Genomic DNA, 27,595 nt, shown 5'->3' on the forward strand with positions numbered 1-27,595 from the left:
TATCCTTGATGTACATTTTACTTTACACAAAATATATATTGTTTTAAAGTTAATTATAATTAATGTGTTACTTTATGTCGACTTTTAAAATAACTTATTCGCGACTCGGCTGTCCGAGCCCCTCCTACCCTTGAAGGTTGGCCATTAGTTAATTTTTAACTAGATTAGATATTAAAGTCAAGGCCAGTAGGACTGATTTAAATATAAACAGGAATATCAAAATCAAAACTTCTGTATAGTCAAAATTTTACCTTACAAGGGCATAACAATATACAATTGACTTTGAAAATAATCAACTTGTTAAACAAATATCTGTACACATATTCACACAATCGCCATTAAAAATACATAACATATTTTGCGTAAGATTAAACAGTTCGCGCCAGCAGCAATGGTTAACAACTTTTACAAAGGGAGGAAAAAAGGTGCAGTAAACATAGAAAGTGTAGAAACGAATAATGCATAATAAATAAGCAATGGCGCTAGTTACTAATGTTACAAAATGTCACACATAAGTATAAAAATAAAATAATAAAATACATGATTTACGTTTTTGTTATTAGCTTTACATCTTCTACCTAAAACTAATCCGCAATGGCCGTGTATGGTAGACTGCTGTGTTTCGGCTTCGTCTTGTTAATGAACACCTTTATAGCGCCATTGAAATCGGCGCTAACAAGCACATATCCGCATCCCTTTTTGTGCTGCTCTACAAGTGGATCGGGCTGATTGTGAGCCAACTGCAACAATAAACAAGTGTTTCAGAAATAAACATGATACAAATATCAATATGTTTATACCTTTTCGTTGGAGATTTCATCCGGTTCTGGCTTAATGATTGCCTCTGGGTGTGGCGCAAATATGGCACAAGTGACGGTAGCATTGTGTGCTTTAATGCCCTCCCAGAAGTCGCTGCGATCCCGACGAACCTGTAAACAAGGCACTAAGAACTTGTTTTTGGTAATCACACTCGATGAAACTCACCGAACTTAATTTGGAGTAATCGTGATTGGTTTTCCATATGTAGATGCATTGATTCTCGGATCCGGCAATAATATACTTTCCATCATGGCTAAAGGAACCCTTGATTTGCGAAGAAACATTCAGATAACCCTTGTATTTGCAGGACAAGTTTAAGTCCCTCAAGTCATAGAGGCGGACTCGGCTGTCATTCGAAGTGACTAGGATCTTGTCCTCTCCAGGCATGGGTTCTATTCCACTGATTTTTCTACCAATCCGATTCTTGCCACGCGTAGAACGAACGTGAATCTGGGTGTGGTATTTTAGCTGATCCGTATTATAAAATATGCATCGTCCATCATAGCTCCCGACTACGGCAAACTGTCCATTTTGGCAGAAGTTGGCAGCCGTTATAAGCTTAGTCTGGCCATCCACCTCATTCCACAGTGCCACTTTCTTGTCAGGTATATTCCACAACCTCAGCTTGCCATCGAGACTGCCACTCAAGAAGTAGCGATCGTCACGTGGATGAAACGCAATAGCGGTGACAAAATCGATATGCTGAAAACAGCAGAGGCACTCCTTTCTGGAAATGTGCCAAAGGCGCACAGTTTTGTCCATACTACTTGACAGTATGAAGTAATTCTTTGACCAGCTGACGTCCAGTAAATCTGAGGTGTGGCCGTTGTAGGTGCAGAAGGGCTTGGGCATGAACGGACCAGGGCACTTCTCCGCAGCCGTAGCCATGGCAATGGCCTCTTCCGCCGAATGCTGGGAAACGAGCGATTCCTGTGAAGGAGTGGGCGAGGACTTCTGATCGGCATTGTATTTATTGCGCATGTCCTAAAAAGAAAGGGCATTAAAAAACATATCCTTCTCAAATCACGAATGAGGCTTACCTGAAAAAATGGATAGGCATCTTTAAGAACCCAGATTCGGAGAACCTTGTCCTGACCAGCAGTAGCCAGTAACCGTCCACAGGAACTAAACTTCATGCACCACACAGCACTAGTATCTTCTCCGCTCAAATCCTGGACATGTTGCAGTTTGGTGAACTCATACGGACCCTTATTCGAGGATGAAGCCTTAATCTTAATATTCTGTTCGGGGTTCATGGCATCTACAATGTCCGCCACATCCTCCTTGTGTCGCGCATGCGATACCTCCGATGCAATGGACTTGGCCTTGTCCACAGTTTTACGCATTGTAGTGCCAAAGAAGCGTTTGATTCGAGCCGTTTTCTTTTTCAGTCGACTGCCATCTTCTGTTTCGAGTTCTTCCTCGTCGGGCTGCTGGCCCTCGATACTCGGCGGTATGCCAACTACACTCTCCTCGTCGGATTCTTTTTGAATAACCTCCAAGTGCGAGGTTAATTTAAGGATGTGCAGCGAAAGCGGATTCCAGCCTTCGGGCACGGGTGGTGATCGCATTTCGGAGAGGGGCATGTTCTCGCCGGTGTCTAAATTCTTCACAGGAACTTGTTCGAGTATTTCAAAATCGGTAAGCTGCTTGCCAGAGCTCGTCCTAGTACGCACATAAATGTTCAACTGCTTGAGCTCATCCTCGTCTCCAGCGGACTTGCGCCGTTCCTTGTCGTTGACTCCGCGTAACAAAGCCGGATAGCTGCGTGGGAAAAATATATAAAAAATAATCTCTATCAGAGTTAGAGAAACTTACCGCGTAGCACTGCCCAAGCTGTTAGAACCCGTGCCTGCCAGTTTCGGGCGGTTGGCATTCTCCATAAGCATCTTTTCAATTCGCTCGATCTCATCCTGTGGCGGTCCCTGTGCCTTGTTGCCTGCCTCATCCCGTGGTTTAACAATATAACCTCCCTGAATTGCCTTGAAGAGATTGAGACCCTGGTTAGGGTCAATGGAACTGCAACGACGGATTGTTTAATGAAATATACACACAATTATTCAAATTGCTTTTCTCACCTAACACGACCTGGTGCTGAGTTACTCTTTCCAGAGTTTGATGGGCTCGGCTTGGAGTGAACCGATGTGGCACTGCTGCCCAAGGAATGCGACGGTTTTGAGCCGGATATCGTCACTGACGTGGCCATCGTTCGCATTTGAATTGTATTGGGCGGTGGCAGAGATGTAGATACCGCCGTAATCGAAGCTGAAGCCGAAACAATCGTATTCGTTGAGGAGCAGGTCAGGGTATTGGTAGACGCCGAAGTATTTACATCGTTGCCTTCAAACTCCAAAATGTCATCGCACATCTTTTGCACACTCTTCACGGAACGGGTATCGCTATCGGTGTCTTCCGTATCAGCCGGTACGAGACCATAATGCTCCGACGAACTAGTGGAAAAGTTCCGTGACTTCTTTTTTCTTCGTGGCGGTGCCACGGGTCCTGACGAGGTGATAGAATCTGTTGTTTTAGACTGGGCCAGTTTGGTGCTCGCTATCACATCTGGTTCTTGGAGCATAATACCTGTAGAGGCCAAGGTCTGAAGCGTTGCAGACGCACTTGCCACACCAGCACTTTCGACTGCCACCTCCTGACCACTCTGGATATGCTTGGGGGATACCCGGGGCGTATTAGACGCAGAGGAGGAGTTACCAGTTGTCGGAAGCGTTGCAGAGCTGACAGTCGAGAGAGGAAGCGCCTGCTGTGCCTGCTGCTTTTGCTGGGATTGCAGCTGCGCATTCATCGAGGCAAGAGACTCACGGTCTACGCTGATAGCTTTAAAAAGTGTAGATTAAATGTCAGGGACTGCTTTTATTTAATATATAACTTGAAAAAATACCGGATGGATCGATGCTGCCTGCCAATATTCTGCCGACACGCCCAAGGGACGTCATGCTCTGTATACTCATCGCATCGGTCTCGATGACTTTAAACGGATGAGTCGATCGGTTGGTGAAGATTCCGTCTGTGGAACTATTCTGCAATGTCAATAAAACGTTTTAAAATCATCCAAACATATGCGAAAGAATATGATAGAAAAAACTGGATAAGACATATGTATACCTGAGAATCAGGTGTGAGTGTATTTCCTGGATTATCATCTTCATCGTTTTGCATGCACTGACGTAGTTCGTGAAAGCGCTGTCTACCATACTACGATATTTCATTTATTTAATCATATTAATATGCATATGCATATTTAAGTTGAGTTTCCATTTTATTTAAGATTCGGTTTTGATTTTTTCGTTGAATTTTAGGAAATGAAGCGGAGAAAATATGAAAGTAAAGAACACAAATATGGAGACAAAATTAAATGGATGATTCATTGGTCAGTGCTTCTCGAATAAAAATACTTTTTTACGACTCAATATAAGAGTAAATCAAAATTCTTAAAGCTCAATAGAGGATCCAAAAAGAATGGCTTACTTTTTAATCAGATAGTTAACTAAAGGATGAACACTAATTTTCGTTTTCCATTGGAGTGTCAATAATATTTGAAATCGGAAATGTATTTTAAAGTCAAAAAACGATCGCCTTTGAACAAATGCTTATGGTGGTGATGAAACACATTTAATGGCTATAATTAAACAGTTTATGGCTTCCAACACCAATAGTCATTATAAAACGTAGTCTATGGATGGCAAACCACAAAATGGATAAGGCACTCCAACTAAAGAGAAACTGATGGGAACGATTGTTGCTTCGATAAGGTGAAAGGTATGCACCCAAGTTTATAGTTTTTTAGATATATGGTAACTAAGACATAGATTATAAATATAATCTAATGCCACTAGTAATGACTCATTACTAATCTCGATTAAATCGATTAAAAATAAAAAAAACTCTTACAGTTAAACCTTCTCGCTAAAGTCACCATGACTAAAATCTTTTTACAAGAAAACTGAGACTAAAGACAATCCGATTGTTTACTTACAGGTCCAGACAAGGGTTTGGGTTCAGCGAAGACTCCCGCATCCTGTTGCTTTAGCCGAGCCCCCAAACTATTCGTTGGACTCCTGGTGGCGGGCGTTCCTGCGCCAATGGGAGTGGCATCGCTGTCGGAAGAAGCAGCTGCATTAACCCTCACCGCGGGTTCGGGGAATATAAATTCCTGCTCGACAACATGCGGCAGTTTACGACTGAAAGCAAAAAGCTATATTTGTTTATCTATTGCCTCATCGGTGTTTTTATAAGATACGTACCTGAGAGTCGCATGACGATTGGGCGTTGTGTCTTCGGCATCGAAAAATTCTTCAGAGCTATCCGAGTCCGTTTCAAGCTTACTCATATTTTCAAATTTGTGCGTGTGCGATGGGTATCGCTATTACCTAACGGCTGAGCTGAGCTGTATGCAAATTGACAACCAAATTACGTGTTTTCTCTCGTTTTTTTGTTATTGATTCCCTTTTGTTGGCGCGGCGAGTTGTTGCTTTTGCTTTCTTTTCTGCGAAGCCTTGATTTCTAGTTCTGTGACGTCACTCGCTCCCGCGCTAGCCCAAAAGTCACTAAATTCAACATTTTTCGTTAGTCGTAGGGGTGGGAAACATAATCGCACTATTAATTTAAGTTGAAATCTAATGTTAATTGACTTTCTGCGGAGCGTAAATCTAGAGGTGTCAAAGATGCAATAGCTCTTTCGATAACATCTAGTATGATTCATAGGTTATCGGTAAATCGTTGATCAGCTGATGATAATGTACTGTTTCCACCAAGACTCTAGCTTAGCTATCGAATTATTGTAAATTCAAAATGAGTTATCTTACCTCTAATTTGTAAGTTATTTTTCAGAATAAATTTTTAATAGTTTTACATTTTAGATAAATATTAAGAATGTATTGTTTGAAGTTAAGGTTGATATATGCAGTATCTTAGTTATATTGAACACTGAATATTCAAAATAAATTAATTTTTTCGTTAATTTGTTAGTTTTTACTTTGAAGAGCTTCCTTCAACATATCAAAACCAACGTCTATATTTAAATTTTAAATTTTTAAATAAAAATACTCAAATTCTATCATATATCGATTATTGAAACTTTTCGATACAATTACATTTCAAATTCCGTTGCACATCTCTAATGCACTGCTGTTTGTTGTTATTGTTTTTCAATTTTCCACACGGCACGAATATAGTAAACAAAAAAAATATATATGCATGTGATAATGGCGAGCTTGTAATTTTGGATCCGACTGGCGGGGCAACGGTATCATTAGACCCAAGTTTTCCGAGGGGTCAAGTGCACGTTTTAGCTCCTAAAAAGAGCTAAAAAATAAAAGTGAATCGTGCAATTACTGCGAAGTAAAACGGGTGCCAAGAAAATGATCGCAACTACGCATTAGCAATATATTTCACAAAACAATCTTCCTGCCAGTACGTCAAAGACTAAAAAACAATCCAAAATAAAACTGAAAGTTTGTGCTTATAAAATTGTATTTATCACAAAGCTGATAACTGAACAGCGCGTTGACCCGGTTACTCCAGCAATCTAAATTACGGTAAAAAAAAAGAAACAAAATCTGCACGGAAGTCGCGGAAACAAAAGAAATAGCTGGAATTTCAAAGCCGTTTCTTTGAAACAATAAATAGCTCCCATATGTTATATTAAATTCCTTCAAGTAGTAATTCTAATCTGTTGTTTGTACACAGTGTATATAATATCGTTTACATATATACCCATTTACCCATGACGGATAAAGGGTGATAAGCAATTGTTTCACCATTCCTTTGTATGAAAAGCAACAAGTGTGTTAAACGCTTGCAATTTCACAAAATAATTAATTATTTTAAAAAGTAAAAATAACTAACCTAGCATAATCATCCACACGTCACTTATAGCGGCCATATTTGATAAATTCACAAGCAGCACTCGAATCTAATCTCAAATCTGTGCGCTAAGCACTATTTTATGTGACTATACTGCTGATAATCGGCGCCATATGTATTGCAGGTACATGTATTATGAATATATTTCTAGACTTTGTTAGACAACAATAAAATGACAACTTGTTTTGCAAACCAGTTTGTCGGCTTCGATCGTGTTTATTAATTTTTATTGAGAACTGAAGGGTCTTGCTGCTCTGCTCTCTTAATAATCTGAATAAACCTGAATTGCGTGGTAATTAAAACCCCAAAAAAATATGTAATATTCCTTGAATGAAGAAGTGCCTCCCATTTAAACTTCAGCTGGGGAAAGTACATACATTGTTTACTTTCCTGGTTTAATGAACGCCCCTCAACGGATATCGCTGCTTGGAGTTATCAATTATTTTTGCAAAGAAAATACATATGTAGTTTATTTTTCGCTTTTCTATCATAAAGGTTTCCCCAGCTTGTTAAATTTTATACAAATATGTATGTATGTTGTTCGCTTATCTACGAGGGAGACATTTTCCAAGCTAAATCGAATCGTAGACACGTTTCTCATTGATAATCAGCGCCTGCTCACCACCCATGTCTCATTTTTAGTGCAGCGTGCAAAATAATCTGTGCCATTTTGATGATGTCCACTGGAAAAGTTACGCCATGTATCGGCGACAATGCGTCATGTAAACAGCCAGCTAGCAACTAGATCATTTACTATATTTAATTGAGAATATATCTGGAAGCCCCGAACTATTATTTCAATTCGATTTACCTATAAGAACGCCAGCAGACAACGTTGTTGCTCTCACAGCAAGCTCAGCTATCGGCGCGATAACACACGAAACACATTTTCGAGCTCCAAGCATAAATTTCCGCATTAGTAGCGTCGTATTCTTAAGTACTCGGAAGCCACAAATCAACTATAAAGATCAGAAGGAATCTATTGTCCCCAAATTGTATGAATACTTGTGCAAATAATTTAATTTCCCTTATTAGATGTCAATGGTGTTTGAAATTACACAAAACCCACATGCTTTGTGCAAAAATTCATTTCTCGAATGTGTTTATTGAACTTGAATGGTTAATCACAAAAAAAAGAACAATGCAGTGAAAAGCATTTCTCTGTGAAATCTAGATTCTAGGCCTTTTTTTCGAAGGCTCGTTCGAAAGTACAATAATTAAGTCCAACAGCTAAATACATATTCGCGTTTATTGTGTGGAAATTGGAGTGTTTGTTCAAGTGATCGAATGATATATGCAAACAACTTGAACGGCTTCCTCGTAACGAATTTCGACTGCTATAAATTAACCAACATAATCCGTTTTTAAGCTCAACCATAAATAAGATTTGCTTGAGAATTTAATTATTTTTCCTATGGTTATAATTCATTTAATACAGTTTTTAACGAAGGAACTAAAACTCTTAAAAGTATAACAGATCTTTACAGCCTCTAGTTTCTCTACTTCCTCCCTTTGTCCACAAATAGTAATTCAAATATAATGAAGTTTAAATCTAATCTAAATAATTTACTTTGTGATAGTTCAATGGCAATGACTGTGAAAGATAAGATTCGGCCCAAGCTAAACTGTTAGCTCTTCTGATGTCTGACCTCTAACTAGTACTAGTATTTGCATATTGTCTGCAAGTTTGTCTAAAATCTATTCCTTCAATTTCCCCAATAAACTGTATGTAGTGGCGTTTAACAAAAGCTTCCAAAACCGTAGCACTCCAACGATACCGACATCGACATTGACATCGTCCGTAATCTTATCAGAAGGAACAGCGAACAGTTTAAGCTGCATCGTGCACATCAAATTGGAAATCAAATGGAAACAAAGTATCTTGACGTGGGCGTTCCAGACCAGCGTCTGTTTAGAGTTTAGTTAGTCGGTTTGTGGACACTAAGGGCGGCGGTTATCGTATTGCCGAATTGCTCTTCCCAACTGGAGCTACTTTTGTGGTTAATTTATGGTCTGTGTTGGTTTTTCAAACTGAAAGTGTATAAAGTGATATATAATAGACCCTTTATCTCTAAAATAATGTGCCATTGAATACTAGTTTCTAACTATCATTAAAAATTTGTCGATAATATGATCTTGTGAGAAGTAGTATGATGAAAAGAGGGTTTAATGTCGAAATTACCTAAAACTCCTTCCATCCGCAAATGAAAATATCGTAAACTGTAATAATTGATAAGAAAAAAGGACAAAAGTGACACATTCTTTAGAAGTACATCCCAATATCTGTAACTTGGGGACATAATCATTTGGTACTTCCCCCTTTATGAATAAGAACTTAAAGGGATGATCTAACTAAGAAACAGACTTCTACAAATGCGTGTGCCTCCCCGATCTTAACCAACGGATGCACTTGTTAATCCCCCTGATTGTGGTTCTTTTAGATTAAAGATCACTTTTATTTTAGTCACTGCTCGTGCATCCCATGCCTACTCATCCTGACTGAGTAAAGTATCGGGCAATGGTCTTGGCCTGGCTTGACTTTGATTGACTGCTGCTTCTCCTAGGAGCTATCTAGTCACCCCTAAGCTGGCAGACTTAAATTTTACAAAGGCAAAACGCTTATCGAACATGACAACAGCCAGAAGAGAAGAGTGCGAGTGGTTAGGAGAGTGGTGGTTGCTGGCCAGCCCCCTTGTAGATTTGGCCGCTGACACCGGCGTCTATTGACCATATCAATAGAGATTTTCCCATCACCCAATGTCCGATATGAAGGAGCGCATCTAGGTATTCGATGAGTTTGTTGCTAGGTGACGGATTCCATAAAGTGACTACTAACGCTACTATTGTGTCAAAATTCTAGTTATAGTTTCTTACTTTTGATATAAAAAATACATAATTTCCACTTTGGTTATCAGCTGTTCCCACTCCTAGTGCATATAAGAGACTGAAGTATTCATTCAAAGGTCACAGGACATGACCAGGGAGTGACCAACAAATCGACAGTTCCAGCACAAGCCCAGACCCCCAAAGCGCACAAGTAGCCACAGTAAGGCCGTCAACAATGACCACCATCAGCAACAGTAGCTTCTTTGAAGAACATATAGCCATCATATACAACAGCCTGATGGAGCAGTACATGCCAGAATACTTCAAGAGTTTCCAGTATACGCCATGGGTATTCTCCCTCCTGGGATCGGTGGTCATTGGCCTCAGCGGTATATTCCCGCTTCTCATCATTCCCACGGATGAGAAAATGGCCAAACAGGGCTACAAGGATCGTAAGTAGTCCTTATAAGGGAGTCCCTAGAACCCTAATTAATTCCAAATCCTATTTTAGCTGCCGAATCAAAACTCCTAAGAGTTCTTCTAAGCTTCGCAGTCGGTGGACTGCTGGGCGATGTGTTCCTCCATCTGTTGCCCGAGGCCTGGGAAGGCGATAGTCAAGGTGGTTAACTTATCATCCTTAAATGGGACCTTTTTTCATGTAATATACCTACTGTAGATCCATCTAGTCACCCGTCCCTGCGCTCGGGACTTTGGGTACTCTCCGGCATACTCATCTTCACCATCGTGGAGAAGATCTTCTCTGGCTACGCGAGCGCAGATGAGGAGAATCCCCAACCGAAATGTGTGGAAATCGCCAACTGCCTGCTTCGCCGTCATGGTGGAAAGCTGCCGGAAGGCGAGACCCCTGATAGCTGCGGTGGGGCATGCGACATCGAGGACGTGGACAAGGTTTGCTTCCTGCGCGAGCGAGAGCAGAAGTCAAAGGAAAAGAAGGAACAACCTAAGAAGGTTGCTGGATATCTGAACCTGCTGGCAAACTCGATCGATAACTTCACACACGGCCTGGCAGTGGCCGGTTCATTCCTTGTTTCCTTCCGGCACGGAGTTCTGGCCACTTTTGCTATCTTGTGTGAGTATTTCAAAGATAAACACCAATGACCAGCCGTGAACTTGAAACCATAACCACCTTTCAGTGCACGAAATTCCTCACGAGGTGGGTGACTTCGCTATCCTCCTTCGCTCCGGCTTCAGCCGCTGGGACGCAGCACGCGCCCAACTTCTGACAGCGGGAGCTGGACTTCTGGGTGCCCTGGTGGCTATCGGGGGTTCCGGAGTTACATCGGCCATGGGTAAGCTTAAGGTGTCATTACAAAGGTGACGAGTCGGTGGGTAACCTTATCAATACTCTTTCAGAGGCACGTACTTCGTGGATCATGCCGTTCACCGCCGGCGGCTTTCTGCATATTGCCCTGGTCACAGTATTACCTGATCTCTTAAAGGAGGAGGAGCGAAAGGAGTCCATTAAGCAGCTACTAGCCCTCGTATTCGGCATCGCGTTAATGGCCGTGATGACCATGCTATTCGAACACTAGGAACTAAAGACGACAGCATTCTAAGCGAAAAAATTCATCCAGTCGCAGTCTTAGGCACTAGAACCATAGTTCTGGTGGGCTAAGATTGTGGCTGGCAGTTTTAAAATTACACATGAATTTGTTGTACTTTATGGGATTCTTGATCCTGTCTGCGTTATGTAATTATAGCCAATATGAATGATATTTAAACTATTGTTAATAATTACGTATTACTGTAACATACTTATGAAACGAAAATTCAATAGAAAGTTAAGGGAAAGTCCTCGACTCTCCGATATCCATGAAACTACTTTGTTTTTCTTTTAAATCTGGATGCTATGTCCCGCCATTCAACTAAAGCATTGATTACAAATAATATTCCAATAGTCTCTTCCTATAAAAAACAAGTGGTTGTTTTATTTTGTTTTTTCATCTTTGCAAGTCCGGGGACCTTGCAAGCTTATCTACTGCCGTGTTTATTTCTTAGACTTGATCTTCTTAAGGTAGAATTCCAACTCCTTGCCTTCCAGAATGTAGCCATCAGAGCGACCGCACTGTCCGGGGCGGGAGGAAATGCAAGCTGCAAGATGAAAAATTCAGTAATTAGTCAAAGTCTTATTTAAAATTATAAGAATTATCTTTGAGATTTGGAATCAGAGTAACTATGACAAGCTAAATCACGCCCAACAGGCTTGCATCGTTCTTAGAACAAGAACTTTGCAATAAAGTTGTAGGATCGCTAGGGTTTTTACATCACTTTGAGTTGCTCGATTCATGAGTGGTATTTGGATACATACCCAGGATACGTCCGGAGGTGAACTGATCCTCCAAGGCCTGCTCAACCTTGCCGTACTTTTGGCGCTCCAGGTACTTCTTCATGACCTTTTCGCTGCGCTTCTTGGTCAGCACGTCGTTCTCGTCCTCCTTCTGGGCGTGCTTGGGGTTACGCTTGCGTCCCAGGGGCAGCACGTAGTGCGACTCGTACCACTGACGGAAGGGAGTGGCATCGATCACAACGATGCTGTTCTTCACCAGGGTCTTGGTGCGGACCAGCTCGTTGTTGGAGGCGTTGTAGACCACATCGGCGATACGGGTCTTGCGCGCAACACCCTCAGAGGCCCAGGCAAAGTTGCCGTTCTCCAGACGCAGAGCGCGCAGTTTGGTGTTTCCACCACGAGTGCGCACCTTGTGCACGCGGCTGGAGCCAAGCTGGAAGGTTAAAGAAAATACATCATTAACACTTGTTACATATAAGAGTAAGAGTTCTGTAGGAATAGTAGTAGTCAGTAGTCCGAACATAATGCTTTTCCATCATCATGAACGTCTCAAAAAGAGTCGTACAGTTGACACGCGATAACATCATTCGTTTAGAGTCCTCTCATAATACAATTAAGGTAACTACTTTTTAAATACAAAATAATCTTTTTAAGGCTTCAGACAAAAGGATTTAAATAGATTTAAAGGCTTTAAAAACAAATCATTTTAAAGCCTAGTTAGTATTTTTTATCCAAATGATAAAAAACAATACAGGAGCCACCTGTGATAGGTAGGCCACTGAAATGCTACAATGTTTTGTGTAAACGAAGCACGTTGTCTTGAATCAGTCACATTTTTAGCTCTTCAGCTTGCAAAGTCGTAAAGATTAGGCCCAGGTACCCCAAAGTGTTACCTTAAATGGATTATGAGAAAAGGACTTTAGAAGAAGGCAGCCAGGAATATATTCTCACCTTGGTGTTGGCGGCGGGACGGCCCAACTCGAACTTGCGCTTCTTGCGGAGCGACTTGCGCTTGCCACCAGTGGCGCGACGCTTGTGTGAACTATCACGGCTAATACCTGGATTAGAAAACAAAATCAACTTAGTAAATTAAGTTCACATAGCATATAATCAAATATCAAGAACATGGCACACTGTATGGGAACACAACCACCGCATTGCAAATGCGTGCACTCTTTTCACAAAAATTCCATAAAAATTCACATATCCCGGTTTATTTATTCAATGATGCATATGCGGACGTACTTGGTGTGCAGTTTTGTGGTCATTTCATCCCATTTTAAGGTGTTTTTCTTGATATTTTCACGCTTTTCGCGCGAGCCGACTTACCCATGTTCGAGTAAAAAGCGAGAAAGAAAGGAAAAGGCCCACGAAGCACCTCGTGTCAAAAAAGTGAGGTTAATTTGACAGAAGCGCTGCCAACTTACTCTTGGATCTAGCTATTTTCGAGCTATATTTTATTTGTCCAACACTACTCGGGGATATCAAATTATAAAAACTATTAGATATGGCCTTTACTAAATAATTCTATATCGATTAAAAATCAATCTTTTATTTGATTCAATAATAAAACAATTACATTTGCGGTATAATGAAGTCTTAGTGTGACCGGCTGCGGCTCACTTTTAGCTAACTAAATCCTGGTATTTTTCCCCAAAACAAAAAGTATTTTTAGGCTTTCAAGCAACGGTCTCATCGAGTACACTGTACATAAGCAAAAAAATAACTCAAATTCCGCAAATAAATCTTTAAAAAATTGATAACTCCCTCACCGAGCTTGCCGAATCCATCGGTTCTACAAGCTCTGATCCGTTCATGCAACTATGGTTGGGAAAAACGTCAAGGCTCTCGCCCACTTCCACCGCCTATCCGAATACATTGTACAGTGCAAACACTGCGACAAAACACTCTCCTCCAAGCATACCTCGTCCAATCTGACGCGCCATCTCATCCGGAACCACAAGCTGCTGGCCCGGACCGTATTCGCCGGCGAGGAGGGAAAAATGCTCGCCGAGCTGAAGGACGAGCTTGAGGCATCGGCGTCCGAGGATCTGAACATGACCATGAACGAAGGCGAAGCCGAGGCTAAAACAGCAGTTCGCACAATAATCGGAGTTAAGCAGGATCTGGAGCGGCACAGCCAGGAGTCGGAAATGCGAAACAAGGTGATTGGCAAGAACAACAAGTTGTGGGCCCATTTTATTCGCATCTCCGAGTTTATGGCCAAGTGCATGCACTGTGGCAAGACGCTCTCCTCAAAGCACTCGTCCTCCAATCTAATGCGCCACATCGTCCGACGTCATAACAACCTGGCGAAGACCTTGAATCATTCGCATCATCATCTGATGTCCCCCAAAAAGGATGTTGTCAGCATAGAACGCCGGCAGCTGTCGGCGGCGGATCCTCTCGAGAAAGTCAACTTCGACGATGTGGACAGTATAATCGAGAAGGTGGCCGACCACCTAGATGATGAGGTTTGTCCATGGTTTCAGTTAGATTTGTTGAATATGTCAGTTTTGACCAAATATATATCATTTGGGTTGGCATTTCAACAATTCTAAGTCGTGTTTCGGCATTTCAATATAGCAGTTTTGATATTTATTTTAAGGTTACTTCGATTTCGCTACAGGAACCTTTTTACGAGTACGTTGTGGACAACTCGGATGTGGTACTTGAAAGAAGCGATGATCATGACCAAACGGACGTCCAAAGTATTCTTCCACCGGATAACGTTTCCATCTCCGAGTCGACCACCCAACTGGACGAGAAGCTCAAGGCGGAGACGATATACTACAATGAAATGGCGGAACTTGCCAGGGCCAAGAGACGACTCATCGATCTGCAGACCAAGAAACTACTTCTGGACATGAACGCGGAGCATAATTAAAGGATGCTGCCTTTAATGTATAATTGTGTTATAGATAAAAATGATCGGGCAATATATTAATGTAGTCATAAGAAATTATACTTTTAACAATTCAAATAAATTTACTATGCAGAAATCTGTACAATTTGTAAGAAAACGAACAAATTTTCTTTACAAATTCAAACTTCCCGCCCCAACCTTGAAAATGTACCTAGAGGGCCCCCAATTTAGCGGCCGAATCTGGTAACACTGTCCAAGGGAAGCCCAAGAAGTTTGCAGCTGGAGGAAAACCCATAAAAGTATGGAACCTATGTAAGTGGATTAGGTATTGAAAACTGGTTCAGGATGAGCGGAGAGGACAAGCCGAACCTGCTGCGAGTACTCATTAATTGTGCGGAGAAGGCGGCCAACATTGCCAGGACATGTCGCTCCAACGAGGAGCTCCTGGGTCTTCTGGTCCAAGAAAAAAGCGGGGCGGAGGCCAATGAGCGATTCGAGCACGACTTCAAGACCTTGGCAGATGTCCTAATCCAAGAGACAATCAAGCATGAAGTGGGTGCTTTGTTTCCCGACATGAAGGACAACATCCTGGGCGAGGAGTCGCCCAGTTTCACCAACAAACTTGGCGAAAGCGTTACTATTGCCGTTGGAGAAACTGAGGAGGAAACCGCCCACTGCCTGGGCAGTGTACTCAGCGGACACGATGGAGCGGCCGGGGCGTTGGCTGGTGAAGTCCACCGCGTGGTTAGCTTTGAGAACAAAAAGCTGGGAGAAGTTCCCGAACTGCCGGAGGAACTGGATTACGCCAACCTAGGCATCTGGATCGATCCCATCGGTTGGTTATGTTTAAAAAATAAACCATAAATATTTTTAAAAATATTATTTTTCAGATGCCACCGCTGAGTACATTTCTGGAGACACCATGTTTACCGATTTTCCGGGCATCACGTCCACAGGATTGGACTGCGTCACCGTGCTGATTGGTGTCTACGAACGGGATACCGGAATTCCTGTCATTGGAGTTGTGGCCCAACCGTTTGGCGAGAAGGTGGAGGAGAACATGTACAACTCTTCCATGTTTTGGGGCGTCTGTCTTTCCACATTGCAGGCCCACAACTGTGAGTTCGAGGCGCGTGACGAAGGTCGCCGGTTGGGAATATTTTCCAGTTCGGAGAACTCCGACATCCTCCAAAGATTTCTCGAACTGGGATATGAGTTCGCGTTCTCGGCTGGAGCTGGTCATAAGGCTTTAAAAGTGATTACTCACGAGGTGGATGTTTATCTGCTAAGCAAGGGATCCACATTTATGTGGGACACATGCGCTCCTCAGGCGATTCTACGGGCTCTTGGCGGTGACATCCTTGATTTTAAGGCCAGTGTTGCGGAGCAGAAGGCCACCTCGTTGACATATTTATCGGAGGAGGCCGAATCCAACACAGATTGGAAACGAAATGCAGGTGGCATCATCGCTGTTCGCGATGTAAGCGTCGTGGAGGAACTCATCGCCAAGCTGGCGGAGCAATAAATGTTGCTGTCTAGTCTCATAGCTGTTGTAATTAATTTTATATATCTATTAATGTTGGAGAGAATAAGAGCGCCTGGATAGACATGTTAAGAGTACAAAAGATGTTCTTCCAGAATTTAGGGCAAAACAATTTATTTCTCTCTGACGCGTCAAATAAAAAAAAGTAATTGTTGTGCAATGTTACAAAGTATTTTTTAGTTTAAGGTTTTAAATTTTAAGTAAATAATAGATGAAATATGGATAAAAAAAAAAATAGGCAAGGCTTTCAAAGCCTTTGGTAAGTACACATCCTGTGTACACTTAAACCTAATAAGTATCAAAAAGTAGCGAAAAGGAATCAATCTTGTCAATGTTTTTGAAAATTCTTAAATTAGGTCTCGACTTTAGTCAGGATATTGTCCAGGTTCGGGATGGTTATGATACGTGTGTCGGTCTCCGGTCCATTGCGAACATGGCACTTAATCTGGGCGTGACGGGTGAGATATTCCTCCAGAGGGGTAAAGTCCTCGGTCTTATCGAAATCTATAGCAGGTTTAAAGCGGTATTATTATAACGTTTTTTTGTGGGTATTCTAAGAGAGCCTTACCATCAATGAAGCACTTGGTGGCATACACAGGATGCAGTGCATCGTTGGGAAGGGGCTTGATTTTCTCCAAAGGCACAGTCTCAATATTACCAAAGTCGCAGTACAGAATCTTGATCATCTTGTTGTCGTTCTCGAGGCAGACACCACGATACCAGCCATCATCTCCGCTATAGATCGCCAGGCAAAGTTCTCCAATTCTACAATCAAGGACGTTTGTTATTTTTCAATGAAAATGGTTTTAATTTTATAGAACTAACCCTGGAGTGTAGGTGGTGACCGAGTTATGGACACAAGTGCCGTGGTGAGCCACCAACGCAAGCAAGTTCTGGAAGTTTTCGGCCACTTTTTCGTTAAGGAAGAAGCAGGCTGTAATAAATCCAGTTTTCTGCAAGTTGACGGCATTGAGACAAATAATTTCGACATTCTCCCCCAATGGCACCAGGTGCTTGGTCAAATCGGCGTAGTAGAAGCGTTCAAAAGGCATAATCTGCTTAACACTGGCTGTGGAAAGCTCCAGAAGTTGCCGAGCATCCACCGAAAAAGTTTGATCAGGAGAGCTTGGTGGAGAGGGTGGCAATTTGACCGACGAAACTGGCTCCAATAAAACGGCCGGAGGAGAAACTTGTTCCGTGCTTGGTGAAGGAGTAGGCTTGGCTGGAGGTGAAGTTTCCTCACTCTTGGCCGGCGTAAACATAACGGGCAGGATTCGGCCCACCAAAGACTCCTGATCACCGGACCTGGGCAATAGATCAACCAATAGATTGGAGCTGGGCATGTCCAGAACAAAGATCTCCTGCTGAGCGCAGATCGCATTTAGCAAGGATGGGGCCCCGCTGTTTGGCGGTACGGCTGCCTCCGGAATATCGCGAAGTGTCTTCAACTTGACACGCATCAGGCTCACCGGCAAGTTCTCCAGGAAGCGGCATGACACACGCAGCACTTTGAAGTCCACGGTGTGACGGGCACCTGTATCCACGTTCTCCACATCGTACTCGCCATTCTTACTTATATTTTTTATCTTAAAAAACGAAAAATAAATATCAATAATCTCATAAAAAAAAAATGGGTAACAACAAAACTAACCTCTCCACGGAAGGTTCCCAGCTTGGGGCAGACGACCAGCACGATGCCTCCAACAGGGATTTCAGTGTTTTCCTTAAACGGGCTGCATTTAGATTCCAGACTTTTGAAAATACTGGCATACCGCTGGGTGTCTTTGGAGCTGATGTAAAGCTCACGGTAGCTAACCACGTGGGTGATATAAACCAAGTCCGTATTATTGATGGGATGCCGCCAGAACTTGTGTCCTAAGTCAGCCACTGTACCAAGGAAAATATTCAGACGCACGAGGCCATAGGATTTCCCGTTCTTGGACAACAAGTTGGCGTTCAGAGTCCTCAGCCTGTCCTTGCCGTAAGGAAGCTCTTGTTTGAACTTGACCGAAAGTTCATCACCGCTGCCCTCTTCCTTCAGGCTGCTATAGATGGGTTCTTGGGGCGCGATGCTAAACACTCGCATGGGCAGACCCAGCAGTTGGCTGGGAATCCGACAAACATCGCTACATAAGGTGACTTTCCCCTCGTCCATCTCGTAGACGAGGAATGTGGGTGTCGGGAACTCGATATGGTCTAGCAGAAATGCACGGCGGTAGCCATCCTTGGTGCGAGCCGCCAAAAAGAATGTACACTTTTCATCCGGAAATGGTCCGTTCAAATTTTGAACAGGTTTTTTGGTCAAAATTTCGTTCAATTCATGGTTGATGTTGTCCAGAGCCTTCAGCTGAACCAAGATCGTCTCCGACTTCAAATTAGAAATGTCTTTTTCAAAGACTTTAACGACGGTCAGCTCGGGAGTTACTTTGAGCAGCTCGGTGGGTAGGTTGAGCGGTATGGTCATTTTGGGCTTCATTTGTACATTGAAAAACCCTTCCGCCATTTTGTTACTAACGAATCGAAGGCTTAGATTTTTATTGAGCTGAACGCCCGTGGTTGTTGGTTGCTTGACGCGAAAAGCGAAAGCCTTTATGTCGAACATTTTGGGAATTCCCTTGTAAATGTCTTGAAACTGGACGGCAACCAGAGCTCCGTTGTCAATCATCCGGATTTCGGCCGTCTTTTCCTGCCCGTTGACGGCAACCACATGTCCGCGATGGACCTTGCCGTCCACAACGACGGCCACCAGTGAGCCACTCTCAACATTATCGACCCGCTCGAGCTTTTTAAGGATCATTTGTCTCATCAAATTGTCCATAAGGCGCTCCAGGCGCTCCACATGGCTGGCCTCGACGACCCAGAACGGACCCTCTTTCTCCATGTACGTCACCCTGGCTTCAAAGAAGTCTTCGCCCGATGGCAAGTAGGCTTCGCGCCAGGCCTTCGATAACGGCTCAGAAACCGGCTTCTTTTCGACATTCTCGATGACACTATTGATGTCCGTGGAATCGACTGTCGGTTTCGGGGCATTAGGCTCGCGCACCTGCTCTTGGAGCGGTTTTTCATTCGGCACCTCTAGATTGGATCTCTGGTCAGGACTTTTGATGTCCATGGATTCGACTGTCGGTTTCGGGACATTCGACTCGAGCGTCTTGAGCGGTAATGGCTTCTGCACCTCCTCCACCTCTTCAAGGGGTTTCTTAACGTTTGCGTTTATTTTCACCAAAGCGCTGATAGTTAAAAGTTAAGTTATGAGGTATGAGTTAAGATTAAGATTATGTACTTACGGCATGGGGGTGCAGTAATACTTGTGCCGCTGCCAATCCTGCTGCTGGCAGTCTGCGCTGCAATAGGGCTCCCCGCAACGGTGGCACATCAACTCGGCCCCAGACCCACAAATCACACAAGGGTTTGGATCTTTACAAGGAGTCATTTTGAAGTAATGTCGAACAAACAGCGAAAATCACACAGTACGCGTCTTGAGCTAAATATGAACAGAAAAATTCATTCATACATACATACAAACATGGAAGACAAAGCGAGTGCAAAAAAACAAAATGGCCGTCTAACGGAAGTTTCTAGTGTTCTGCAAACGAAAACTTTTCGATGCTCGGAGAATGAAAATTTTGTCAGCGAATTACCACAATAAGTTTTGAATCAAGTTTTAATGAATGTAAAGATGTTTTGATTCGAATTAAGTGAAATTGAAATTAACTTTAATAGATCAGTATTAAGTGATATATTTACATATATTAGTGAATATAGTGGAATACTTGCTAAATTAGTCAATGAAGTAGCACAATATTTAAGTGCGTCTTACCGTATACAAAATTATAAACGTTATAAGTCGAAAGCACTTTACACTGAAAATAGGTTTGAACTTTAAGCACTCGCGCTCCAGCACGTTCAACGAAAAGATAGAGAGGAGATCAAGAAAGCGTGGGGATCTATTACAATAAAGATATATCGATATTTTTTGTATCCAAATGATATCGTTTGGTTGGGACTGTCCACTCGGAAGAATCGGACTTTTTTTTACATCGATTTTACTTGCATTTTGAAGCATCGTAATTTAATGGCAAATTTAATTTTATCAAATAAATTATGAGTAAAAGTTTATTTAATAGTTTTAGCAAACTACAGAAAATCTCGAAAAAATATGATCCTAATTAAATTTAAAAACCCCGCCTAAAAAGTTTTCTTATGGGCAGCACTGAATAGGGCAAGTTATCGATCACGATAAATCCCGCCTCTTACTGCTTTAAAAATCCAACCCTGGTTCGGATGGCTTCCAATTTGTTTGTTTATTTAAATTAATAATATCACAAGCTTCTACTGAGTGTCAAGTCAACATGAGCTCCTCCAACAAAAGCGAGTACAAGACCCCGCGGAAACGAAACTTGAAATCCATCGAGAACCTCACCAATTCGGATGAATCGGCGGCGGACTTGGATACGGCCCGAATCGGTGAAATGGATGAAAACAATGCTAAACCTAGGGCTCGTCGGTCCACACGACGTCCTAGTCCTACCAAAAAGTATCAGGCCTACCAAATGGAAAATCAGGAAACACCCCAGGAGGAGCATATTGTTGTGAATTATGTGGAGGTCACGGACGACGAGCCTGACAATGTTGACGAAGAGGAAGAGCAGGAGGATTCGCTGGTGGATGCGGAGAATGCCGCCAGACCTTCAAGCAAAGATATTAATCTCATCCAATCTGAGTATAATGTGGCGGGAACCAGTATGTTTGGCTTCAACACGCCCAAAAAACGGGATGGCATGGCTCTGGCAGCTCTAAATGCCACTCCACGGACTCCAAAGACGCCCAAGACGCCTCGGTTGGGTGTGAAAACGCCCGAGTCGAAGCGCACCAAGTCTCTGGATTTGCCAAAAACCCCGGCCCATGTGCGCACCCGTATTAGGAAACGTAAGTAAATCTGAAATCAAAAAATATCTTAATTCAAATCCCAACTTTCAGAGATGTCCAAGGTGGTTGAGTCAGACGAGGACTTCTCCGCAGACGAGAGCGACTTCCAGCCAAGTGATGAGGATTCCCCAAGCAGTAGCAGTAGTGATGGTGGGGAGGACGAGACCTCCGACAACGATGCTGCCGATGATGAACCCAAAACCCCTTGCAAAGCCCGACGTGCCATTGTGGTGCCTGTTTTGCCAAAAACCCCTTCTGCTGCTCGTCTCCGCCAATCAGCGCGGACCAAGAAGTCCAATGAATATGTCCCAGAAAGCGACGGCTACTTCCATTCCCACGCCAGCAGCAAAATCCTCACCTCAGATCACACTCTAGATCGTCTCAAAAATCCTCGCTTGGCTGCCGATCGCCTGTTTAGCTTGCTGGCAGAAATGAAACTGTCCTCCGAGCACGAGACCTCCATAAATGCCATAATGGAGGAGTATCGCTCCTACTTTCCCAAGTGGATGTGCATCCTGAATGAGGGATTCAATATATTGCTTTATGGACTGGGTTCCAAGCGTCAGCTACTACAGTCTTTCCACCAGGAAGTCCTATCTCAACAGACGGTTCTGGTAGTCAATGGGTTCTTTCCCAGTCTCACACTGAAGGATGTGCTGGATAGCATTATAGGGGAGATACTGGACGCAGGCGTTAGTCCTGCTAATCCGCACGAAGCTGTGGACATGATTGAGGAGGAGTTTGCACTCATACCAGAGACTCATTTGTTTCTAATAGTCCACAACCTAGATGGGTCTATGCTGAGGAATGTGAAAGCTCAGGCTATATTGTCCAGGCTGGCAAGGGTTCCGAATATCCATCTGTTGGCTTCCATTGATCATATCAATACCCCATTACGTGAGTACCAAAGGTTATTATTTAAATGTTTATTAAGTGATGTATTTAAATAGTTTGGGACCAAGGAAAGCTAAGCAGCTTCAACTTCTCCTGGTGGGATTGCACCACCATGCTGCCGTACACGGATGAAACCGCTTTCGAAAACTCGCTGCTGGTCCAGAATTCTGGTGAACTGGCTCTGTCTTCTATGCGCAGCGTCTTCTCCTCCCTGACCACCAATTCCCGAGGCATCTACATGCTGATTGTAAAATATCAGCTGAAGAACAAGGGCAACGCCACATACCAGGGCATGCCGTTCAAGGACCTCTATTCCAGCTGTCGCGAAGCCTTCTTGGTGAGCTCGGATCTGGCCCTGCGCGCCCAGCTCACCGAGTTCCTGGATCACAAACTGGTCAAATCCAAGCGCAGTGTGGATGGCTCTGAGCAGCTTACAATTCCGATCGATAACGGACTGCTGCAGCAGTTCCTCGACGAGCAGGATAAGAAATAAGATAGGCCGACTGGGCAGGTGTTTTTTTTAGAACATATTCATTTATTATCTAATATTGTTAAATACAATTACAATTTCGCTTTTTAAAAATGTGTGTTGTCGCTGGATTGCCCACTAATGTGCACAGATTCTGCACTTGTTATTTTCTTGTCAAATTCTACACATTTAGATTGGCATGCATAAAAGTTGTCGGTCGACTAGATACACATTTTAGATCGCTAGTTTCTTGTCTTTATTCAGAGGAGCAACTCTCAGGATGACCGTGGTTTGATTAGAAAAGGATAGTTCGAAGCAAAACAAAGGTGGACTAAGCATGCCAAAAATTATAAATGATATGGTCATCCTCATTATCCCGATTCTTATTGCCAACGCTGTTCTAAACTGTCCTTTCCTAAATACTATTCACACAGTACAGTAGATATTTAAAGCATTGGACTTGTAACTAGTTAATTGTGCACTCGAAACGAAATTAGATCGCAGCGACTAAGGCTAATTTATTTACACATGCGAAGCCGATCGGAAGTACACATATATCATAGAATGGAAATGCTACTATCGTATCTATTTTATTTCAAAATCCCCCTTGCTCTGAATACCTGAATTGTACACCACACCAAGTTTAAGTTCGGTTTACACTCCTATCCTGCGTATAAAAATTTCGTCTTTGCGATGGCGCTTTTCGTTTTATTTAATAGTTATTAGATATATTGGTATCACGTTTACTTTTTACTCGTCTTTTAACTTTCTTTCGAAAAGCTCAGAATCGGTCTGAAGAGAGAAACCACCACACCGCACACCACCCCAGAGAATTGTGTCCCACATCTCTATAAAAAATGAATTGATGCATTTATGTTTTTTGTGGTTTTTTTTGTTTGTTTCAATTTTTATCTGCTTACTATACACAAATTGCTACTTTTTGCTTTTATTTCGACAATGTTTCTTTTCTTTTGTTTTTTTTTTTAAGTTTTGTACAACAAATTAATTACATTTGCGCTTAAACAAAGAGAAAAAAATAGCAGGTTTCAAAATACTTAAAAAAAGAAGAAATGAAATTAAAAGAAATTAAAATTAAGAAATAGTTATTTAAAGTTTTGGGAAAGAGTTGTGGAAGGATTACGGCGGTGGTACAATTGAGAACTTGGTTTTCAATTTAATTTAATTTTTTAATATTTAAGCGGGTTAGCACTCTCGATAAAAAAAAAAGAAATTAGGAAGGAAGTTTGGAAAGGTAGGGGGTTTCTTGGTGGGTGACGACGAGGGCCTTGAATTAAACCTTGAATGCATTGAAAATTGTTCCGAGTTTACATATACACAATATATAAATCAACTTCATTATCATATCCGTATCATTATGCATTACTCATTTACTCATATAGTCATACTCATCGAATATACATCACAATCAAAATGTACGCTTTGTAATTATACGCGGTAATCGTTAATTGGTAATCGGTAATCATAATTATAATAATAATAATAATAATAGTTGCTTTTTCTCAGTGAATTTTTTTTATTTTTTGTTTTGTTTTTTATATTTTATGCCTTCGGTTTTCAGTTTTTTTTATTTTAATTTTAAATTTAATTTATATTATTTTTTTGCTTTTTATGCTCTGTTTTGTTTGTTTTTTTTTTTATCCTTATAAGTTGTGTGTTTTTCATTGCTGTTTTTTGTTTGAAGTTTGGACTTAATATTAGAATTATTTAATTATTATTACTCGTAAACATATTAATCATACATAATCATAAATCAACAAAATTAAAATAAAAATACAATTAAAATCAAGTTTTTTTTTTTGTTTTAAAAAAGAAATTATTTAAATTACTCGAAATCGAAACAATAAACGGTACTGCTTTCTCTGCTTTTTCTTCCTGCTGTTGTGGTTGTTGTAATTATTGATATAATTTATTGTGGTTGTTGTTGTTGTTGCTTTTGTAGTTTTGCCGCATACCTTCTGGAGGTCAGCTGCCAATCGATTTAATAAATATTTAACATGTTTCCATCTTTTCAAATTCTTTTTATTTATATTGCAATTTTTGAATCGATTGTTGTTGGTGTTGTGGCTTTTCTTCTTTTGTTTTATTGGTGTATGGTTTGTTGTTCTTATTGTTGTGGTTGTTGTTGTTGTTGTTGTTTTTGTTGTAATTGCATTGTTGTTTCAGCTCATTTTCACGCGTTTCCTAGGTGGTCCAATTGGTGGGATTTGTTGGGTTGCGAGCGCACGAAATGCCTCCGCTATCAAATGTGAATGTGTTGTGATCATATTTTGCCAGCCAGAGGTTTCCATTACATCGGTGGCATGACTATAAAAAATACAATATAATTAATAATTTTATCTCAATTAGTCAATTAATTAAAAACTTACGTATTTATGAAATCTATCGTTTGTGCTTTCAATTGATCCGCACTATGGAGATCAGCTAATATTAGGGTTTCGGCTGCCGTTTCAACAGAGAGATTGACGCACAGCGCCTCCTCGCACATCACTTTCAGCTTTTCAAGTGCATACTATATTTTACAAAAAATATAATTATTATTAACTGTTATTAGGGGGTTTTTATAATAGACTTACCTTATCAGCAGCCGCTAGGAGATCATCAGCCATTTTTTCTAAATTGGGCGCCTTGCCCGTGTATATGAATCGCAGCATTTCTTTAAGAACCTCATGATCCACATCGGTTATGGCGACACGATTCAACTTTCGCTCCTCCATCTCATGCTCGAACATGGCCGCAAAGACATCGCTGCGCGCTAAATTAAATTTAAAAAAATAATATTAATAAAAACATAAGTTTAAGAAGCATAGTTTAAGATATCCTTACCTGCCAGTATGGCCTTGTGCGCTTGGAATTCACGTCCGCCCACCGAGAGCGTTACGTCGCTAAACTTCTCATTGTCGAAGAGATTGCCGAGATCCTCGGATAGCTTGCACTCGGGCACTTTGAATTGCACGATATTGGATTGTCCGGAGATGTTGACACTGTCCGCCACAACGCTGACCTCACAGAAGATGGTCAGCTTATCCTCCGGCAGCAGGCCGTTGGCCTCGTCCAGCAGGAAGTCGCGGCGAATGAACTTCTTGAAGCCCCAATCTTTGCCCTGAACAAAACGGTAAGCTCTGCAATAAAAATAAAGTTTAATACTAATTTTTAACATTTAATTTAATATTAATTTACCTTTGGGATTCCATGGCTTTTGTTTCCTCACGCTTCGCATTCAGAATGGAAAATTTGAACTTGGCTCTGACTTCTGATTTATTACAAGAAACTAACAGTAAGTATAAAGATAAGTAATCCTTGCTCTCCTCATCGAGGCCCTTGGGATTAACCCGTAAACACCTATAATTAAATATAATAATTAAATAAACTCTTTAATTAATTTATGAATAATATTTTCTTACCATTTCAGTTTATCATTAGCACCGGCTGAGAATGTGGACGATTTGAGTACTTCACCCATCTCCTCCCGACAAAAACTAAAGTTATTTATGGTCCACATATAACTAAACTTAACCACTTTGACCTGCGAATGGAAAATTGTAGGGATATTGTTAATACACCTGAGGATTGCTGACAACGGAAATGCATTTTACAACAAAAGGGGGATTCAGTTTACAAACAAAAATTCAGGTTTTTTTGTAATCCGATCGCCCGGCTCAACGCAAATCCATAGGAATGCAAAACCAAACAACCCAAGAGGAGAGGATGTGCCTTGTCTTTTGGGTTGAAATTCAAGATGGATTGGGTGATGGATTGGGAATATTTACCTGCGTATAACACCAGTTCTCGGCGACTGGCGTATTAACTTCCGGCAAGGGCGGCGAGGGAACACGGCTGACCGCCATGGTGCTACTGGATGCGTGCAGGTTCGAGGTGACTCTAGCTGTTTGGCTTGCCTGACATTCGTTCACCGGCAATCTGCAAGGATAATAGACATATATATATATTAGTTATAATTCTAAAATGGAGCCTACATTGAGGTTAAGTTATCATTTCTTAAATTTTTCTTAAATTTTTCTCCTATATTCTATAGGAGTTCTGGTTGTCACCTTGGCTCTTGTATTAGATCCATAATGCTGCGCTCGAATTCAACTTTAACGAAATTGCTATCGGAATTCGAGTTCCTGGCCAAAAGATTGAGCAGCTTCAACAGCAGAGAGTTCTCCAGCTTGCCGCTCGTTTTTTTTTAAATAATTTAATAAAAAAAATAAACACAAAATAGAAACGTAAACGAGCACTTGTACGATTTTTAAGAAATGTTCTCAAAACATGTAATTAAAATCGCAATAAAATCGACTTTTTAAAAGACGGAACACAAACGCTGGGACGACACGATACGAAGTGCGCCAAAAAGTGCAGCGTCCATAGTTGGAGCCCAAAAATGGAGCAGAAAGGGCACTGCGATTAGGAGACACAACCGTTATTCCGCAAAGAGAGAGGCACACAAGTAACTGAGAAGAGCGTCTTATAGATTCTAAGCTTTGAAAGCTTCTCAACATAGAAACATTCTTTCAAAACCAAAGAGTGAGGAAAAACACACAACCGTTGCGCAGGAGCAGCAAATGGAAACTGATGAAAATTGCCAGGTCCTGGTCTTGGCAAAGGACCTGGTCTGGAAAATCTCGGCAGGCAGATGACAACAAACAATGGACCAAGGAAATTGTAGCCAGGAGTGGAAAATTGACAAACAATGGGTCAGTCAGTCGGCGCAGAGGTTGAGGGCGACGAGCGAAGGTTCACCTTAGAAGAAGGTGAGAGAGCAGATGATGAGCGGGAGAGCGGGAGGGATCTCTGACACATAATAACAAAAATAACAATTCCCCCTTGTCATGTGTGTGTGTATGGGAGTGTGTGTGCGCAGATGCAGATGGAAGAAGCCAAATGGCAAAGAGAGCACTGAGAGAAACTAGGAGTTTTTATAAAAAAAAAAATATATTAAAAACATATAAAATAAAAAAAAATTAAGGTAAAATATATCTTATCAATATATATTCAAGAAGAAGTGTCTATTTTTAGCTAATATTTACCCTGAGTATT

The 27,595-nt window shown here is 41.6% G+C and overlaps 8 protein-coding genes and 1 non-coding gene across 18 annotated transcripts in view; 4 read left to right on the plus strand and 5 right to left on the minus strand.

The window, feature by feature from the left end:
• On the minus strand, positions 1 to 5,508 carry LOC108122177 (WD repeat-containing protein 44). Its single transcript, XM_017236722.3, has 10 exons — positions 5,082 to 5,508; positions 4,814 to 5,018; positions 3,943 to 4,032; positions 3,719 to 3,857; positions 2,898 to 3,654; positions 2,638 to 2,838; positions 1,860 to 2,583; positions 985 to 1,803; positions 801 to 929; positions 1 to 740 (listed from the first exon to the last, which is right to left on the minus strand). The coding sequence occupies exons 1-10, from the start codon at positions 5,165 to 5,167 to the stop codon at positions 585 to 587; spliced, it is 3,306 nt and encodes a 1,101-aa protein (XP_017092211.2). The 5' UTR covers positions 5,168 to 5,508; the 3' UTR covers positions 1 to 584.
• Positions 5,509 to 6,039: 531 nt separating this feature from the next.
• On the plus strand, positions 6,040 to 11,367 carry Zip99C (Zinc transporter Zip99C). Of its 4 annotated transcripts, XM_070282045.1 has the most exons (7): positions 6,040 to 6,374; positions 6,715 to 6,826; positions 9,618 to 9,980; positions 10,040 to 10,147; positions 10,205 to 10,618; positions 10,683 to 10,838; positions 10,903 to 11,367. In XM_070282045.1, the coding sequence occupies exons 3-7, from the start codon at positions 9,764 to 9,766 to the stop codon at positions 11,079 to 11,081; spliced, it is 1,074 nt and encodes a 357-aa protein (XP_070138146.1). In that variant the 5' UTR covers positions 6,040 to 6,374; positions 6,715 to 6,826; positions 9,618 to 9,763; the 3' UTR covers positions 11,082 to 11,367. The 4 variants fall into 4 exon arrangements, with proteins under 4 accessions (XP_070138146.1, XP_017091927.2, XP_070138147.1 ...); XM_017236438.3 differs by lacking the exon at positions 6,715 to 6,826; XM_070282046.1 differs by lacking the exons at positions 6,040 to 6,374; positions 6,715 to 6,826 and adding an exon at positions 7,572 to 7,697.
• An 82-nt stretch (positions 11,368 to 11,449) lies between these two features.
• RpS8 (ribosomal protein S8) lies at positions 11,450 to 13,309 on the minus strand. The gene is made up of 4 exons (XM_017236445.3): positions 13,166 to 13,309; positions 12,788 to 12,894; positions 11,858 to 12,269; positions 11,450 to 11,640 (listed from the first exon to the last, which is right to left on the minus strand). Exons 1-4 carry the CDS (start codon positions 13,167 to 13,169, stop codon positions 11,537 to 11,539), a joined length of 627 nt encoding a protein of 208 aa, XP_017091934.1. The 5' UTR covers positions 13,170 to 13,309; the 3' UTR covers positions 11,450 to 11,536.
• LOC122321681 (small nucleolar RNA R442) lies at positions 11,712 to 11,757 on the minus strand. Its single transcript, XR_006246211.1, has one exon. It is a non-coding gene; the product is annotated as a small nucleolar RNA R442 (small nucleolar RNA).
• A 204-nt stretch (positions 13,310 to 13,513) lies between the features above and the next one.
• On the plus strand, positions 13,514 to 14,859 carry LOC108122017 (zinc finger BED domain-containing protein 4). 2 transcript variants are annotated; one of them, XM_017236444.3, is made up of 2 exons: positions 13,514 to 14,310; positions 14,466 to 14,859. In XM_017236444.3, exons 1-2 carry the CDS (start codon positions 13,660 to 13,662, stop codon positions 14,721 to 14,723), a joined length of 909 nt encoding a protein of 302 aa, XP_017091933.2. In that variant the 5' UTR covers positions 13,514 to 13,659; the 3' UTR covers positions 14,724 to 14,859. The 2 variants fall into 2 exon arrangements, with proteins under 2 accessions (XP_017091933.2, XP_017091931.2); XM_017236442.3 differs by having other exon boundaries at positions 13,515 to 14,310; positions 14,445 to 14,859.
• Positions 14,860 to 14,906: 47 nt separating this feature from the next.
• Positions 14,907 to 16,227, plus strand: Ipp (inositol polyphosphate 1-phosphatase). The gene is made up of 2 exons (XM_017236437.3): positions 14,907 to 15,537; positions 15,593 to 16,227. Exons 1-2 carry the CDS (start codon positions 15,048 to 15,050, stop codon positions 16,225 to 16,227), a joined length of 1,125 nt encoding a protein of 374 aa, XP_017091926.2. The 5' UTR covers positions 14,907 to 15,047.
• A 265-nt stretch (positions 16,228 to 16,492) lies between these two features.
• On the minus strand, positions 16,493 to 20,172 carry Kots (Kotsubu). Its single transcript, XM_017236436.3, has 6 exons — positions 20,066 to 20,172; positions 19,533 to 19,729; positions 17,897 to 19,475; positions 17,071 to 17,831; positions 16,814 to 17,010; positions 16,493 to 16,749 (listed from the first exon to the last, which is right to left on the minus strand). The coding sequence occupies exons 2-6, from the start codon at positions 19,676 to 19,678 to the stop codon at positions 16,598 to 16,600; spliced, it is 2,835 nt and encodes a 944-aa protein (XP_017091925.2). The 5' UTR covers positions 19,679 to 19,729; positions 20,066 to 20,172; the 3' UTR covers positions 16,493 to 16,597.
• Positions 20,173 to 20,492: 320 nt separating this feature from the next.
• On the plus strand, positions 20,493 to 22,651 carry Orc2 (origin recognition complex subunit 2). The gene is made up of 3 exons (XM_017236739.3): positions 20,493 to 21,174; positions 21,226 to 22,071; positions 22,125 to 22,651. The coding sequence occupies exons 1-3, from the start codon at positions 20,598 to 20,600 to the stop codon at positions 22,559 to 22,561; spliced, it is 1,860 nt and encodes a 619-aa protein (XP_017092228.2). The 5' UTR covers positions 20,493 to 20,597; the 3' UTR covers positions 22,562 to 22,651.
• Positions 22,652 to 23,901: 1,250 nt separating this feature from the next.
• The window catches only part of rdx (BTB/POZ and MATH domain-containing protein rdx), a 62,025-nt gene continuing 58,331 nt past the window's right edge, over positions 23,902 to 27,595 (minus strand). For 4 of the 6 annotated variants that reach the window (XM_017236220.3, XM_017236219.3, XM_017236218.3 and 1 more), the window contains 7 exons: positions 26,326 to 26,476; positions 25,960 to 26,081; positions 25,736 to 25,897; positions 25,382 to 25,677; positions 25,132 to 25,310; positions 24,925 to 25,067; positions 23,902 to 24,862 (listed from right to left, as the gene is read on the minus strand). In XM_017236220.3, the coding sequence (XP_017091709.1) occupies positions 24,718 to 24,862; positions 24,925 to 25,067; positions 25,132 to 25,310; positions 25,382 to 25,677; positions 25,736 to 25,897; positions 25,960 to 26,081; positions 26,326 to 26,403 (1,125 nt within the window). In that variant the 5' untranslated portion in view covers positions 26,404 to 26,476 and the 3' untranslated portion in view covers positions 23,902 to 24,717. Of the gene's footprint in view, positions 24,863 to 24,924; positions 25,068 to 25,131; positions 25,311 to 25,381; positions 25,678 to 25,735; positions 25,898 to 25,959; positions 26,082 to 26,325; positions 26,477 to 26,607; positions 26,901 to 27,595 lie in introns of those variants that run through there. The other 2 variants (XM_017236217.3, XM_017236216.3) reach the window with 2 other exon arrangements.

The sequence above is a fragment of the Drosophila bipectinata genome, chromosome 3R (assembly GCF_030179905.1).
Source record: "Drosophila bipectinata strain 14024-0381.07 chromosome 3R, DbipHiC1v2, whole genome shotgun sequence".
Classification (NCBI taxonomy): domain Eukaryota; kingdom Metazoa; phylum Arthropoda; class Insecta; order Diptera; family Drosophilidae; genus Drosophila; species Drosophila bipectinata.

Bases quoted from the DNA above. Each gene is read 5' to 3' on its own strand.
- Kots (XM_017236436.3), bottom strand. From the start codon at position 19,678: ATGACTCCTTGTAAAGATCCAAACCCTTGTGTGATTTGTGGGTCTGGG. The intron at 17,832-17,896 runs GTTAGTTTTGTT...TCGTTTTTTAAG, and splicing joins TGGGAACCTTCCGTGGAGAG to ATAAAAAATATAAGTAAGAA. The intron at 16,750-16,813 runs GTAAGGCTCTCT...AACCTGCTATAG, and splicing joins CACCAAGTGCTTCATTGATG to ATTTCGATAAGACCGAGGAC.
- Orc2 (XM_017236739.3), top strand. From the start codon at position 20,598: ATGAGCTCCTCCAACAAAAGCGAGTACAAGACCCCGCGGAAACGAAAC. The intron at 21,175-21,225 runs GTAAGTAAATCT...CCCAACTTTCAG, and splicing joins GCGCACCCGTATTAGGAAAC to AGATGTCCAAGGTGGTTGAG. The intron at 22,072-22,124 runs GTGAGTACCAAA...GTATTTAAATAG, and splicing joins TCATATCAATACCCCATTAC to TTTGGGACCAAGGAAAGCTA.
- LOC108122177 (XM_017236722.3), bottom strand. From the start codon at position 5,167: ATGAGTAAGCTTGAAACGGACTCGGATAGCTCTGAAGAATTTTTCGAT. The intron at 1,804-1,859 runs GTAAGCCTCATT...CTTTCTTTTTAG, and splicing joins ATGCCTATCCATTTTTTCAG to GACATGCGCAATAAATACAA. The intron at 930-984 runs GTGAGTTTCATC...CCTTGTTTACAG, and splicing joins ATTACTCCAAATTAAGTTCG to GTTCGTCGGGATCGCAGCGA.
- RpS8 (XM_017236445.3), bottom strand. The intron at 12,270-12,787 runs GTGAGAATATAT...TTAACCTTCCAG, and splicing joins GTCCCGCCGCCAACACCAAG to CTTGGCTCCAGCCGCGTGCA. The intron at 11,641-11,857 runs GTATGTATCCAA...TTCATCTTGCAG, and splicing joins CACCTCCGGACGTATCCTGG to CTTGCATTTCCTCCCGCCCC.
- LOC108122017 (XM_017236442.3), top strand. From the start codon at position 13,660: ATGGTTGGGAAAAACGTCAAGGCTCTCGCCCACTTCCACCGCCTATCC. The intron at 14,311-14,444 runs GTTTGTCCATGG...ATTTATTTTAAG, and splicing joins CCGACCACCTAGATGATGAG to GTTACTTCGATTTCGCTACA.
- Ipp (XM_017236437.3), top strand. From the start codon at position 15,048: ATGAGCGGAGAGGACAAGCCGAACCTGCTGCGAGTACTCATTAATTGT. The intron at 15,538-15,592 runs GTTGGTTATGTT...ATTATTTTTCAG, and splicing joins CATCTGGATCGATCCCATCG to ATGCCACCGCTGAGTACATT.
- Zip99C (XM_070282045.1), top strand. From the start codon at position 9,764: ATGACCACCATCAGCAACAGTAGCTTCTTTGAAGAACATATAGCCATC. The intron at 9,981-10,039 runs GTAAGTAGTCCT...ATCCTATTTTAG, and splicing joins CAAACAGGGCTACAAGGATC to CTGCCGAATCAAAACTCCTA. The intron at 10,839-10,902 runs GTAAGCTTAAGG...ATACTCTTTCAG, and splicing joins CGGAGTTACATCGGCCATGG to AGGCACGTACTTCGTGGATC.